At 52.0% G+C, this 15,914-nt stretch overlaps 1 protein-coding gene across 1 annotated transcript in view; it reads left to right on the top strand.

Moving 5' to 3' along the window:
* dcst1 (DC-STAMP domain containing 1) overlaps positions 1-5,543 on the top strand; it is a 52,059-nt gene extending 46,516 nt beyond the window's left edge. Inside the window, exon 16 of the mRNA XM_078535422.1 lies at positions 5,292-5,543. Coding sequence (XP_078391548.1) covers positions 5,292-5,543 — 252 coding nt within the window. The remainder of the gene's footprint in view (positions 1-5,291) is intronic.
* The last annotated feature ends 10,371 nt before the right edge of the window (positions 5,544-15,914 follow it).

The raw sequence follows: 15,914 nt of genomic DNA, 5'->3' as shown, positions 1-15,914 counted from the left end.
CCCCTCGATTAGATTCCAGTCTGTAACTCACTCCCTGGTATCTGTTATTCTATATATAAACCACACCGAACCCCTCGATTAGATTCCAGTCTGTAACTCACTCCCGGGTATCTGTTACTCTAATTATATACATCCCGAACCCCTCGATTAGATTCCAGTCTGTAACTCACTCCCGGGTATCTGTTATTCTATATATAAACCACCCAAACCCCTCGATTAGATTCCAGTCTGTAACTCACTCCCGGGTATCTGTTATTCTCTATATAAACCCCCCCGAACCCCTCAATTTGACTCCCGGTCATCTCTCAGTTTGAATTTTATTCTTTCCATTCAGCGTGTTCTGAATTTATCATTTTAACCTTGAGATTATCCTTTGTACTGAGTAACTGTTTACTCTGTTCGTGAGATGTTTCATTCTGTCCTGATGGGGGGCTCGGGGTGATGTGTGAGACCCTAGGGTGCTGATTGGGGAGCAGTTGTTGAATTTGGATTGGATTGGACAGGCGCGTGTTGGATAAGTCAGATTCCGGTTATTTAAAGTGGGCCAGTGAAGGGGTATTTAAGGCATGCCCTTCAGGGGCTATTTGCTGGGTTTTATTGTGGGGGCAGTTGAGGTGGGTCAGTCCAGGGCTTGGATTGTGGGTATTTCGGGTGGCTAGATGGTGGTATTTCAGGTGGGTTTTAGTCTGGGTGTTTAATGGGGTCAGGGTGAGGGTATTTTATGGGGTAGGACCAAGGGATTTTTAAGTGGGTCGGGGTGAGTTAATTTAAAGGTGTTTCAGACAGGACATGTTTAGCGAGGGGTGGACAGTGGGTATTTAGGGCAGGATAGAGCGGGTGGGTGGTATTTTCTGTTGGAGGGAATAATTGCGATGGCAGGGGGGGGTTTTCCGGAGCATTTCTGGCTGGGCTGCGGGATGGGAAATCGCACCTGATTTCACGACTGGAAACTCTTCAATTCCGCCTTGGTGAGTATCTCTCCATATCGCAGGGCAGGGTGGGCACTGATTGGCTAACTAAGGAAGAGGGTAAATGATCTCGCCCGCTCCGCCAAGGGTAAGTCAACCTCCAGCTCACTCCAGTCTCACCCTCTCCCTGTGGCATCATGCACTGAAAAGGGTTTCACTGCTCAGGGATCTCACACAGCGTTAGCTGGGGAGACACCAGCCGCCGAGTTCCTCACACCCACTTTCACATCTCCAGCACCTCATCCACAACACTGCACAAACTCCGGGTGGAGGGAGGGCATCCAGGAGCCCTCCACCAGCGCAGAGACACACCCTGTGGGTCATGGATCTAGATCAGGCTCGGGCTCCCGTTCTGGGGGAACCCCTCACTGACACTTCTCCGCAGGAGCCTCTCCTCCTCCTCAGGATGTGAGGCTAGGGCCCCTCGGGCACTCACAGGGAGGGCGACCAGCAGCTGGAGACCCCCCCCTGGGCCACCCAGCCAGGTGACTCCAAGAGCGTCCAGCCGATTCCACTCCCCTCTGCCCGTGACCCCATCACCTCCAGCTGTCCAGGCTGAGGAGGGAGTGCCCTGCCCCACAGCGGGTAACCCAGGGCAGGCCGGAGCCCTGCAGGCCCCGACCCTCTCGAGGACGCCCACCAAGGTCACAGAAGACAACAGGGCTTAGCATTGAGCTGGCCTCCTCCCCCTCCGCTGTAGATGCACCTGGACGTAGCGGGAGAGTTAGAAAGATTACAAAACTGTCACATCACTTCAGGGTGTTCAGTCACTGTTTACATCACAGCCCCTGTGTAAATACATTCCCTGTTCCTGAGAATGGTCTCGTCATATGAAAGCATTTTGTGCATGTGCACCTCCCTACCTGCCTCTTATTGTGAGGCTGATCCATACTCCCTCTCCGAGGTCACCTCACACTCGTGTGACGTGGAGCTGACTCATGATAGGTGCTCGCCCCTTGTGTTATGTCAGGGGGATGTGACGAGCTCTTCACCAGTGGTGTTTACAAAGTGCGTTAGTAACCTCTACTCCTGACAAGGCAACATGCAGTTAGGCAATGCTCACTAGCCGGGGAGGGTTAGCTAGAATTGATTCTCAGAATGAGACTGCTGTCTCCATCGGTAGTGCCAAAGCTCAGGACCTCCAGGAGGGTCTCTCCAGCCATGTGGGGATCCCGGTACCCGCGAATGGTTTCTCATCAAGGTGGTGACGACTGCATCAAGTCCTGCGCTATTGTGTCGACTCTCTCTTCCCAGAGCGCACGGATACAGGGTTCGCCAGTGACCTTTCCAGAGATTAGGGCCTGGTGAACGGTGAGGGTTGGAGCCCGGGCGCTGAACTTGCCCTGGATGTGCCCTGGCCTGGCGCTGAGGGGCAGGAGGGATGCAGCTGTGTCCTGCTGCCTGCAGCTCACTCCCCCCTGGCATTGTGTGACCCTCAGCGGGGCACAGGCACATCGCCCACATCGTGCTTCCTCGATGCCCCCCTCATGAGGGCAATGGCCCTCAGCCCCCTCGTCAGGTTCCTGCTCTTCATTGTCCGAGGCGCTCTCAGCCTCCTCTGTGTCTCCCCCTGGCAAGGCATTCCCCCACCACCCCGCTCTGAAGCACCAGGCAGTGAAGGGGGCACACGCCACGGTGATGGGGGGGTACTCTCCATGGAGGGCACTGCAGAGCCCCACCCGAGCGGCCCAACCATCGGAAGCGCATCTTCAGGATGCCAATGGCCTGCTCGATGATGGATCGTGTCGAGCTATTCGCCGCGCTGTATCTCTCCTCTGAGGACGGTGCATGGGTGTCCTGAGCCATTATTTGAGCGGGTACCCCTTACCCCCAAGCAGCCAGCCCTGTAACCAGCAAGGCCCTTTGACTGTGTGAGGCACCTGTGAGTGACTCAGGATGTAGGAGTCACGGGAATCCCCCAGGGTAATGGCACAACATGCATGATGTGCTTCTGATGATCGCACACCAGTTGAACATTTAGGAAGTGGAACTCTTTCCTGTTAATGAACACCATGGTGCTCCCAACGCTACATGTGTGCAATCGATTGGACCCTGTGCTCTAGGGAAGTCTGAGATAGCTGCAAACCCCCGGAGTCTAGCAGCCGGAAGAGCTTCATCGAGCGTGAACTTCACATCAGGATCAGCCTTAGTGTAGAGGGCATCTATCACCTCCTTGATACGCTTGTGTGCTGAGGGCTGTGAGGTGCCGCAGAGATTCCCTGTGCACAACCCACAGGGAAGAAAATAACCGAGCACGATGGTGACTTCTGGGGCACTGGTGGGGGATATCCTCCCAGTCCGTGGAGCGTTAGAATCCCCCGCAGAATGTGGCTGATATGATCCACCAGCTCTCTTGACAAGAACAGAGACACGCAGCATTGTCTGTCACTCGTACCCGGGTAGGAAAGGCTTCTTGGGTAGACCCTTGGTCGTGCGAGTCGTCTCCGTGGGATGGGTCTAACCTCCTCATCCTCTGGGTCTTGCTGGGGCTCCCCCGGACCATGGACCCGAGGCCTCCCCTCGAAGCCGTGCTAGACAGCGCCTGGCCCTCCTCTTCCTCAATCGGATCATTGCCACCAAGAAGGCAGCATTAAGCACAGGCTCCATTATTCAAGCCTCCCTCTCCCTGTGGACTGATACACTCGATCATCAGTAAAGTAATGGAAGAGGTCATCAACAGTGCTATCAAGCAGCACTTACTTAGCAATAACCTGCTCACTGATGCCCAGTTTGGGTTCTGCCAGGGCCACTCAGCTCCTGACCTCATTGCAGCCTTGGTTCAAACATGGACCACAGAGCTGAACTCCCGAGGTGAGGTGAGAGTGACTGCCCTTGACATCAAGGCAGCATTTGACCGAGTGTGGCATCAAGGAGCCCTAGCAAAACTGGAGTCAATGGGAATCAGGGGGAAAACTCTCCACTGGTTGGAGTCATACCCAGCACAAAGGAAGATGGTTGTGGTTGTTGGAGGTCAGTCATCTCAGCTCCAGGACATCACTGCAGGAGTTCCTCAGGGTAGTGTCCTCGGCCCAACCATCTTCAGCTGCTTCATCAATAACCTTCCTCCCATCATAAAGTCAGAAGTGGGGATGTTCGCTGATGATTGCACAATGTTCAGCACCATTCGCGACTCCTCAGATACTGAAGCAGCCCATGTCCAAATGCAGCAAGACCTGGACAATATCCAGGCTTGGGCTGACAAGTGGCAAGTAACATTCACACCACACAAGGCATTACCATCGCTGAATCCCCCACTACCAACATTCTGGGGGTTACCTTTGTCCAGAAGCTGAACTGGACCAGCCATATAAATACTGTGGCTACAAGAACAGGTCTCCTGTGGTGAGTAACTCACCTCCTGACTCCCCAAAGCTTGTCCACCATCTACAAGGCACAAGTCAGGAGTATGATGGAATATTCCCCACTTGCCTGGATGAGTGCAGCTCCCACAACACTCAAGAAGCTCGACACCATCCAGGACAAAGCAGCCCCGCTTGATCGGCACCCCATCCACAAACATTCACTCCCTCCACCACCGACGCACAGTAGCAGCAGTGTGTGTACCATCTACAAGATACACTGCAGCAACTCACCAAGACCGGAAAATTCTACCGGGCGTATTTGACATGAGTCAGGCAGGGATGGAGTGAAGGGCATTTGTTGTGGATCCAACAGAGGGGGCATTTAGCATGGTTAGGGGTCAGGGTATTCAAGGTGGATTAGACATGGGGCATTTCATGTGGATTGGAGTGGGGGCATTTAAGATGGATGGACATGGGGCATTTGGTGTGGGTCCAACAGGGGGGCATTTAGTGCGGTTTTAATGACAGGGTATTTAAGATGGGTTGGACATGGGGCATTTAGTGTGGTTTGGAGAGAGGGTATTTAAGGTGGATTGGACATGGGGCATTTGGTGTGGTTTGGAGTGGGGGTATTTAAGGTGGATTGGACATGGGGCATTTGGTGTGGTTTGGAGAGAGGGTATTGAAGGTGGATTGGACATGGGGCATTTGGTGTGGTTTGGGAGAGGGTACTGAAGGTGGATTGGACATGGGGCATTTGGTGTGGTTTGGGAGAGGGTATTGAAGGTGGATTGAACATGGGGCATTTGATGTGGTTTGGAGAGAGGGTATTGAAGGTGGGTTGGACATGGGGCATTTGGTGTGGTTTGGGAGAGGGTATTGAAGGTGGATTGGACATGGGGTATTCAGGATGGGTCAGTCAGTCAGTATTTCCTGGGGCTGAGTGTGGGAGATGCAGGGTGATGCTGCTTTTACAGGGGACACACTGACGCGTGAATTCTGTTCACCTCCCTCCTTGCAGCAACTACGCGGTGTGGCAGGTGCCCTCCATCGCGTCTTTCCCTGCCTCCGGAGGTTCATCCGCAAGCGATGTGTGGTCTGCAGCGAGGGTCCGACCGAGACATCCTACTACTGCCCCAATGTGGGCTGTGGGGCCATGTACTGCCGGGTGTGCTGGAGCGACATGAAGAGGTTCTGCTTTGCATGCATGCCCTACGAGGATTTTGTTTCTGGGCCCAGCGACACAGAGCAAGACCCCACCTATGGCGAGTGAGGCCCCTCCAACCACAACTCACCTTCTCCCCCTCCTTCCCTCCTCCCCCAGCCCACCCACCACAGCCCCATCAAAGGGTGGGCCGAGGGGAGGCATGTGTTCAATCGCTCAACTCTCCTTTTTCTACACTCGCTTGTATCTCTGTAACCTCCTCCAGCCCCTCACCCCCTCCCCATCTCTGTAACCTCCTCCAGCCCCTACACCCCTCCCTATCTCTATAACCTCCTCCGACCCCTACACCCCTCCCTATCTCTGTAACCTCCTCCAGCCCCTACACTCCTCCCTATCTCTGTAACCTCCTCCAGCACCTACACCCCTCCCTATCTCTGTAAACTTCTCCAGTCCCTACACCCCCTCCCTATCCTTGTAACCTCCTCCAGCCCCTACACCCCTCCCTATCTCTGTAACCTCCTCCAGCCCTACACCCCTCCCTATCTCTGTAACCTCCTCCAGCCCATACACCCCTCCTTATCTCTGTAAATTCCTCCAGCCGCTACACCCCTCCCTATCTCTGTAAATTCCTTCAGCCCCTACACCCCTCCCTATCTCTGTCACCTCCTCCAGCCCCTACACCCCTCCCTATCTCTGTCACCTCCTCCAGCCCCTACACCCCTCCCTATCTCTGTCACCTCCTCCGGCCCCTACACCTCTCCCTATCTCTGTAACCTCCTCCAGCTCCTACAACCCTCCGTTATCTCTGCGCTCCTCCAATTCCGGCCTCTTGAGCATCCCCCGATTCCCATCGCTCCACCATTGGCGGCCGTGCCCTCAGCTGCCTAGGCCCCTGAGCTCTGGAATTACCTCCCTAAACCTCTCTCTTTCTCTCTCTCGCTCTCTCTCTCCTCTTTTAAGACGTTCCTTAAAACTGACCTCTGTGGCCTAGCTTTTGGTCACCTGTCCCTTATATCTCCCTGTGTTTCTCGGTATTAAATTTGGTTTGATAATGGTCCTATTGCTATGATAAAGTCACAGTACAATGCACTTGTGTTGTTTTTACGATGTAGCTCTGTGCGCTATTTTAACAGAGGCGTGAACATCTACCCAGTTATTTCTCCCCTTAATTGATTGATCGTTTGACAGGAGCTTCCCTGATCAGATCAGGTGAGGGAGGGTTAACATTTATCCAACGAATGGTGGACTAAGACTGGGTTATGCAAAGGGATCCGTCTAAATTGCTTTGGAAAATTGTCCAGTGCAATGATGCATGGGATTGATGACGTCTCCTAGAGTTTCCTTCTTAATGCATCGCCTGAAGGAGTTGGGGCCTGATGGCAGCCGAGGCCTGAAATCGAGGCCTGGGCCCAGATCAGTGTCTAAGTTCCAAAGTCAACTTCTTTGCTGCTGTTCCAACGTCATCGGAAAGTTTGATGGTTAATGTCTCGGCCACGAGGGAATCTGTGGGGATAAAGGAACTGTTGTTTGAAAAGAAATCATCCTTTCATTCTGGTTTCCATCTTAAACATTTCTGGACCGTCTGCTTGAGGAGATGTCGGATCCATGCAGAACAGGATGGGTTTAACCCGGGTGGGAAGGAGCGGAGAGCTGTCCAAGCAGAACATAGGGAGCGGGATCCGGGAGAAAGGGGACGGGTCGGTTATCCACAGCAACTGGGAATATGGGATGGATTGGTTACCCATGGCAACTTGAGGAAGGAGGCATGACAAGGTGGGAAGGGTTAGATACCAATGGCAACCGGGGGAATGAGATGGCTTGGTTACCCGTAGCAACCAGGGGGAGAATGGGATGGATTGGCTACCCATAGCAACCAGAGGGAGAATGGGATGGCTTGGTTACCCATAGCAACCAGAGGGAGAATGGGATGGCTTGGTTACCCATAGCAACCAGAGGGAGAATGGGATGGATTGGCTACCCATAGCAACCAGAGGGAGAATGGGATGGATTGGTTACCCATAGTAACCAGGGGAATGGGGCCTGGGAGAATGGGATGGATTGGTTACCCATAGCAACCAGGGGAATGGGGCCTGGGAGAATGGGATGGATTGGTTACCCATAGCAACCCGGGGAATGGGGCCTGGGAGAATGGGATGGATTGGTTACCCATAGCAACCACAGGAATGGGGCCTGGGAGAATGGGATGGATTGGTTACCCATAGTAACTAGGGGAATGGGGCCTGGGAGAATGGGATGGATTGGTTACCCATAGTAACCAGGGGAATGGGGCCTGGGAGAATGGGATGGATTGGTTACCCATAGCAACCAGGGGAATGGGGCCTGGGAGAATGGGATGGATTGGTTACCCATAGCAACCAGGGGAATGGGGCCTGGGAGAATGGGATGGATTGGTTACCCATAGTAACCAGGGGAATGGGGCCTGGGAGAATGGGATGGATTGGTTACCCATAGTAACCAGGGGAATGGGGCCTGGGAGAATGGGATGGATTGGTTACCCGTAGCAACCAGGGGAATGGGGCCTGGGAGAATGGGATGGATTGGTCACCCATAGCAACCAGGGGAATGGGACCTGGGAGAATGGGATGGATTGGTTACCCATAGTAACTAGGGGAATGGGGCCTGGGAGAATGGGATGGATTGGTTACCCATAGTAACCAGGGGAATGGGGCCTGGGAGAATGGGATGGATTGGTTACCCATAGCAACCAGGGGAATGGGGCCTGGGAGAATGGGATGGATTGGTTACCCATAGCAACCAGGGGAATGGGGCCTGGGAGAATGGGATGGATTGGTTACCCATAGTAACTAGGGGAATGGGGCCTGGGAGAATGGGATGGATTGGTTACCCATAGCAACCAGGGGAATGGGGCCTGGGAGAATGGGATGGATTGGTTACCCATAGCAACCAGGGGAATGGGGCCTGGGAGAATGGGATGCATTGGTTACCCATAGTAACTAGGGGAATGGGGCCTGGGAGAATGGGATGCATTGGTTACCCATAGTAACCAGGGGAATGGGGCCTGGGAGAATGGGATGGATTGGTTACCCATAGTAACCAGGGGAATGGGGCCTGGGAGAATGGGATGGATTGGTTACCCGTAGCAACCAGGGGTGGTTGGTCTTGGTGGGGATTTTTGCTCTTTTCAGGGTGAGCGGGGGTTGGGATGTGCACTGACCAGACCATATTCATAGCCCAGCTCCAGCAGGCAGGGCCACTGATAAATCCTGAAGCCCTGTGACAACAGGGTGGATGGTTCCACATGGCGATGGTGGAGGGGAGAGGGGGAGAGGGCCTGGGAATGGGGGAAATGCTGGTTACACACGGAAACTGGGGGAATGAGAGGTCCTGGGAGAATGGGAGAGGCTGGTAACTATTTTGAAGCTCAATTTGCTTTACCCGCCCCGGGCAGTTCCAGCCGGTTCTTCTCCCTCTGGATGAGACGTGGAAATCCTTGAATTTAAAGGCAACTTGGGAAGGAAGCTCCTGTTAAACCCGACTGGTAAAAACCTCAGCAACTCAGGAGGGTGAGATCCTGCCCGACCATCAATAATTGAAACAAAATGCTGGAGAGCAAACCCGTCCTGAGCACTAAGGGGGAAATTTTATACAGGAACACGAACTGTCCCTGGTGTGGATAAGAATAATAACACCTTTGAGAGGCATAACCTCCAAATAGCTCCACTTAACCCACAGTCCCTCCCTTTAAACCCAATACACAGAGGTACAAGGGGCACGATGGGCCGAATGGCCTCCTGTTAAACTCCTGGCAAGATGTTCTGAGCTCCCCGGTGTCACATCAAAGGATTAAAAACCTCATTACAAACCACGGGCTGATCCAGACTGGGGAGTGTGGCCATTGATGGGTTTACTGTCAGTGAGGGCAGGGGCTACTATCCACTAACTGGTCAGTCAATGTTACATGTTTAAAGTCATTGTATAAGCCATTGGTTTGGTAGCAAGTGTGTGTCTCGTTTATTTGTCTTTCTGGTATATCTTTATGTGTATATGTGGGTGTGCAAATATTTATTCACACGTTTCCTCAAGGCACAAGTCAGGAGTGTGATGGAATACTCCCCACTTGCCTGGATGAGTGCAGCTCCCACAACACTCAAGAAGCTCGACACCGTCCAGGACAAAGCAGCCCCGCTTGATCAGCACCCCATCCACAAACATTCACTCCCTCCACCACCGACGCACAGTAGCAGCAGCGTGTGTACCATCTACAAGATGCACTGCAGCAACTCACCAAGGCTCCTTAGACAGCACCTTCCAAACCCACGACCTCTACCATCTAGAAGGACAAGGGCAGCAGACACATGGGGAACACCCACCACCTGGAAGTTCCCCTACGAGCCACTCACCATCCTGACTTGGAAATATATCGGCCGTTCCTTCACTGTCGCTGGGTCCGTTATAGTCCCTGAGCTGGGCTGGCCTGCCTCCTGGTCCAAACAGGAGAATGACATCCCCTTCCACCAAAACTGGTCCATCTGCACAGCCCCGCCCACTTTACTGACCAATCGCAGGGCAGCGTGGGATCACCCGTCTCCTGGTATCAACCCATGAGGCCCGAGGTTCCTCATTCAGCGAGGCCGGGTATTGTCCAGGGGATGCAGTTCCTCATCGGGGAGCTCTCCCTGGGAAACGGGGAGGCATGGTCACCACCTACCACGTGTACATTGTCCAGCAGTCACATACATTTCCATGGGCTGGTCTGCGAGTCCCAGAATCCAGGCGGACACTCCCAGTACCAGCACTGAGGGAGTGCTGCACTGTCGGAGGTGCCAACTTCCGAATCAGATGTTAAGCTGAGGCTCAAGTCTGCCCTCTCAGGTGGATGTAAAAGATCCCGCAGCTGTTGGGGGTGGGCATGGGGAGAGAGCGGGACAGTGGCATCAGTTTGGGTGAATCCCCCTAGCATCCCGGTCAATATTTACCCCTCAAACATGATCACTGAAAACAGATGATCGGGGGTCGTTTTCACCTTGCTGTTTGTGGGAGCTTGCTGTGCACAAATTGGCTGCCACCTCTCCCACATTGACTTCCGAAAGTGATTCATTGACTTTCGAGCGCTAGAGAAATGCAAATTTGTCCTCGATCGGCGTTTCTCCAAAAGAAAAACACTTTTGCAAAGCTGTTTTTGTAGAAAATTAATCAACAAAGATCCCTCTGAACCTCCCAGGCCCCTTTCAAAACAGAATCAGTGCCAGGAATCCTGGTATACCGAGAATGTACAGATGTGGCTGCTGTGAGTATTCAGGGGGAGCAGATATTCCTGTGGAAGGTGGTCCCACTTCAGTTTTGAAGATTTCGAATAGACGTCTACACTTTGTTGGGCCACTGTCTGCCACACAGACTCGTGTACCGAGAATCGTGACGAGAGACGGTGGAGAGAGGTGGGGCAGTCAGCGCTGATCACAGCCACATCTGCAGAACAGCATTGCAAAGTGACTCCCCTCCCCACCTCACACGCTGCAGCAGACTGGCACTCCCAGGCACTTATCTTCATATCCCATTTACAGCCTTTAATCAAGAGGTTTGGGTGGTTTATATATAGAATAATAAATGGCTAAGAGTGACTTACAGACTGGAATCTAATTAATAGCTTCAGGTGAAGCTGGTTTATATAAAGAATAACAGATACCCGGGAGTGAGTTACAGACTGGAATCTAATTGAGGGGTTAGGGTGGTTTATATATAGAATAACAGATACCCGGGAGTGAGTTACAGACTGGAATCTAATCGAGGGGTTCGGTGGGGTTTATATATAGAATAACAGATACCCGGGAGTGAGTTACAGACTGGAATCTAATCGAGGGGTTCAGGGGGGTTTATATATAGAATAACAGATACCCGGGAGTGAGTTACAGACTGGAATCTAATCGAGGGGTTCAGGGGGGTTTATATATAGAATAACAGATACCCGGGAGTGAGTTACAGACTGGAATCTAATCGAGGGGTTCGGGGTGGTTTATATATAGAATAACAGATACCCGGGAGTGAGTTACAGACTGGAATCTAATCGTGGGGTTCGGGGTGGTTTATATATAGAATAACAGATACCCGGGAGTGAGTTACAGACTGGAATCTAATCGAGGGGTTCGGGGTGGTGTATATATAGAATAACAGATACCCGGGAGTGAGTTACAGACTGGAATCTAATTGAGGGGTTCGGTGTGGTTTATATATAGAATAACAGACACCCGGGAGTGAGTTACAGACTGGAATCTAATTGAGGGGTTCGGTGTGGTTTATATATAGAATAACAGATACCTGGGAGTGAGTTACAGACTGGAATCTAATCGAGGGATTCGGGGTGGTTTATATATAGAATAACAGATACCCGGGAGTGAGTTACAGACTGGAATCTAATCGAGGTGTTCGGTGGGGTTTATATATAGAATAACAGATTCCCGGGAGTGAGTTACAGACTGGAATCTAATCGAGGGGTTCGGGGTGGTTTATATATAGAATAACAGATTCCCGGGAGTGAGTTACAGACTGGAATCTAATCGAGGGGTTCGGGGGTCATTCTGAGCTCTGACAAGTTAACTGTTTGATGAGGTATGTGTATAAGAAATGTTAAAGAGGCATTTGGACCTTTTGCTGATAGCTTCCCTGTCTCGGATGGATCTTTCCAGGTACATTCTTGTAGTTAACGGAACCTCGTGGAGAGCTGATCGGGGGCAGTGAAGGAATGACAGGGCTGCAGTGACAGCTGGTCCTCCCCACTGCCCTTCTCTCCAGATGTTATTGGTGAGTTATTCGGGTCTGTGTCATTTTTGGGAAGTGTCCGGCTGGGTTGTTCGTTGGGAGCGAGCGGTGGGCTTTAGGCCTTGGCACAGCCGGTTGCCCTCTCGCCTGAGTCAGACGTTCGTGGGTTCGAGTCCCCACTCCCAGGACTGGAGCTCCATAACACCAGTCGACATTCCCAGTGCCAGTGCTGAGGCAGTGTCGGAGACCTCGTCGCACAGGGTGAGATGTTAAACTGCCCTCAGAGGTCGATCTGAAAGATCCCACGGCCGCTATCGGAGCTCTCCCTGGTCTGCTAGACTGAAATTCAACCCACAAAACACAGATCTGTTCATTGTTTCCTCACTGTTTATGGGGGCTTGCTGTGCATTAAGTGGCTGGAATCCTAGCACTTCCGGTTTACCAGACTAATACCGGGAATGGGCGGGTTGTCTCATGAGGAAAGGTTGGACGGGTTAGGCCTGTATCCGCTGGAGTTTAGAAGAGTGAGAGGCGACTTGATTGAAACCTTTAAGATCCTGAGGGACCTTGACAGGGTGGATGGGGAGAGGATGTTTCCTCTTGTGGGAGAATCTAGAACTAGGGGGTCACTGTTTAAAAATAAGGGAGTCGCCCGTTTAGGACAGAGATGAGGAGAAATTTCTGCTCTCAGAGGGTCTTTGGAACTCTCTTCCTCAAAGGGCAGAGGACGCAGAGTGAATATTTTTAAGGCAAAGCTAGATAGATTCTTGATAAGCAAGGGGGTGAAAGGATATCGGGGGTGGGTGGGTGAGAATGTGGGATTGAGGTTAAAATCAGATCAGCCATGATCTCATTGAATGGCAGAGCAGGCTTGAGGGGCCGAGTGGCCTACTCCTGCTCCAAATTCATATATTCGAATGGAAAAGCAGTTCGTTGGTTGTAAAAGTCTTTTAAACACTCTGAGGTCAGGAAAGGAGCAATAGTGATGCAAGTCTCGGTCTCTGTCTTTCTCTCTAGTTTTCTCCCTTGGAGAATCACAGCCTTTGATGATGGTTTAAAGAACATTTCTTTTTGTTCCTGTTGGACTGTGGATTAGAATTACAATGGCTGCAGTTTGAAGGACATGTCCACTGGAACAGTGTGAGGGGTATGTACAATGTTGCTGCCCGGGAACAGAGCGCGCCATGAAAGACAGGATGGTGCCGAGGAGGAGTCCGAGGTAATGGGGAACTGCCTGGCAACAACGTTTTAATTGGCTCTTGACCAGGTGAGCAGGGTTTGTGTGAGAGCAGTGCAGCAGAATAGCTGCTAGCCTGAAAGGGAAAATACCTAAAATCTCTCTCTCCTGTGTGTATCAGATTCCAGTTACCCTACAATGATAGCTAGCTGGCTTTTCCTCCTCAAACCTCTATAACCTGCTCTCCCTCTCTCCCTCTAAAAACCCCTGTCAAGAGGCAAAGGGGAAAATCACTGTTGGAGACATTAAAAGGCAAATGCTCAAGCAGTGAACTAAAGACTGAAGGTTCTGGAAGACCACCTCGTGTCATCAACAAAGAACTGAAAGCAATTTGGAACATATCGATCGAAATCAACCCATCGGTACTCCGGAATTGGTGCTATTGAGCTGTTTTATCCCACCCTTAAAATCCATGTTGTGTGTGTGTCTTGCATGTGCGTGCAGAGGGATTTAAGAAGGGGGCAGAGATTAGGTTATCGAGTTAGAAGTTAGCAGTTCATATTTCCTTCTTTTGCCACTGGTTAAATAAGCAGCTATTTACCTGTTGAGTTTACAAACCCGGTGCTCATATTCTGTTAATCTAGATTAAACAGTTAGGAGGCTTGGTCAAATTCTTTCACATTTCTCGCAGCGTGGGTAGCAGTGGGGCTCGATATTGCAGCGCACTGTCCCCAGTGAGAATGGTGAATATTCGCAGTTTGCCGTTAATGATGATGATGTGTGGCCTATTGGCGTGACACAGCCTGCTGTGCATATCGATGGGGCCTAGAAGGCTGTGGGAGCTGATTCCCAATCTTCAGCAGCAGGATAAGTTGAAATTCCATTCCTCTGTCGTCATTGGAATTTCCCAGTGCAATCCCAGCGGAAGCTGTGCTGACTCAGTCAGTCAGTGCATCAGGAAATCACCAGGCCTGTGCTCAGTGAGCTGGGACTGGACTGAGAGCCTCACGCTGGGCCCAGGAGAGAAGGACCGCCCAATTCTATATTAAACAAGAGATTGGGAACATACCGGTCTATTAAAAAACTGGGTGGGGTGGGGGTGGGGGTGGGGGTGGGGAGGAATTGTCCAGAATATTGGAAGGTGTCCACCTCAGAGCCAAGGCAGTATCAGGAGGCTCAGGACCGATGGTGGAGTTTAAACTGTGAGATCTTCCTCTGCGGCTTCCTACCCAGACAGAGGGTTGTTGGGGCACAAAGTGGTTATTCATAGTTAATGGTTCAAGCAGAGATCTCTAGAGGGAACATGGGATCATTGAAGCAGAGATACAGGGCTATGGGGAGAGAGCGGGGCAGTGGGATTAGTTTGGGATTGATACTGGGCTATGGATAGGGAGCGGGGCAGTGGGATTAGTTTGGGGATTGATACAGGGCTATGGGGAGAGAGCGGGGCAGTGGGATTAGTTTGGGGATTGATACTGGGCTATGGAGAGGGAGCGGGGCAGTGGGATTAGTTTGGGGATTGATACAGGGCTATGGGGAGAGAGCGGGGCAGTGGGATTAGTTTGGGGATTGATACAGGGCTATGGGGAGAGAGTGGGGCAGTGGGATTAGTTTGGGGATTGATACAGGGCTATGGGGAGAGAGCGGGGCAGTGGATTTAGTTTGGGATTGATACAGGGCTATGGGGAGAGAGTGGGGCAGTGGGATTAGTTTGGGATTGATACAGGGCTATGGGGAGAGAGTGGGGCAGTGGGATTAGTTTGGGGATTGATACAGGGCTATGGGGAGAGAGTGGGGCAGTGGGATTAGTTTGGGATTGATACAGGGCTATGGGGAGAGAGTGGGGCAGTGGGATTAGTTTGGGGATTGATACAGGGCTATGGGGAGAGAGCGGGGCAGTGGGATTAGTTTGGGGATTGATACAGGGCTATGGGGAGAGAGCGGGGCAGTGGGATTAGTTTGGGGATTGATACAGGGCTATGGGGAGAGAGCGGGGCAGTGGGATTAGTTTGGGATTGATACAGGGCTATGGGGAGAGAGCGGGGCAGTGGGATTAGTTTGGGGATTGATACAGGGCTATGGGGAGAGAGCGGGGCAGTGGGATTAGTTTGGGATTGATAGGGGATATGGGGAGAGAGCGGAGCAGTGGGATTAGTGTGGGATTGATACAGGGCTATGGGGAGAGAGCGGGGCAGTGGGATTAGTGTGGGATTGATACAGGGCTATGGGGAGAGAGCGGGGCAGTGGGATTAGTTTGGGGATTGATACAGGGCTATGGGGAGAGAGCGGGGCAGTGGGATTAGTTTGGGATTGATAGGGGATATGGGGAGAGAGCGGGGCAGTGGGATTAGTTTGGGATTGATAGGGGATATGGGGAGAGAGCGGGGCAGTGGGATTAGTTTGGGATTGATAGGGGATATGGGGAGAGAGCGGGGCAGTGGGATTAGTTTGGGATTGATAGGGGATATGGGGAGAGAGCGGGGCAGTGGGATTAGTTTGGGATTGATAGGGGATATGGGGAGAGAGCGGGGCAGTGGGATGATATTTCTCCAGCAAAAAGCAATTTG

The sequence above is a fragment of the Cetorhinus maximus genome, unplaced genomic scaffold (assembly GCF_964194155.1).
Source record: "Cetorhinus maximus unplaced genomic scaffold, sCetMax3.hap1.1 HAP1_SCAFFOLD_452, whole genome shotgun sequence".
Classification (NCBI taxonomy): domain Eukaryota; kingdom Metazoa; phylum Chordata; class Chondrichthyes; order Lamniformes; family Cetorhinidae; genus Cetorhinus; species Cetorhinus maximus.
This window is presented reverse-complemented; position numbering and strand designations above follow the sequence as displayed.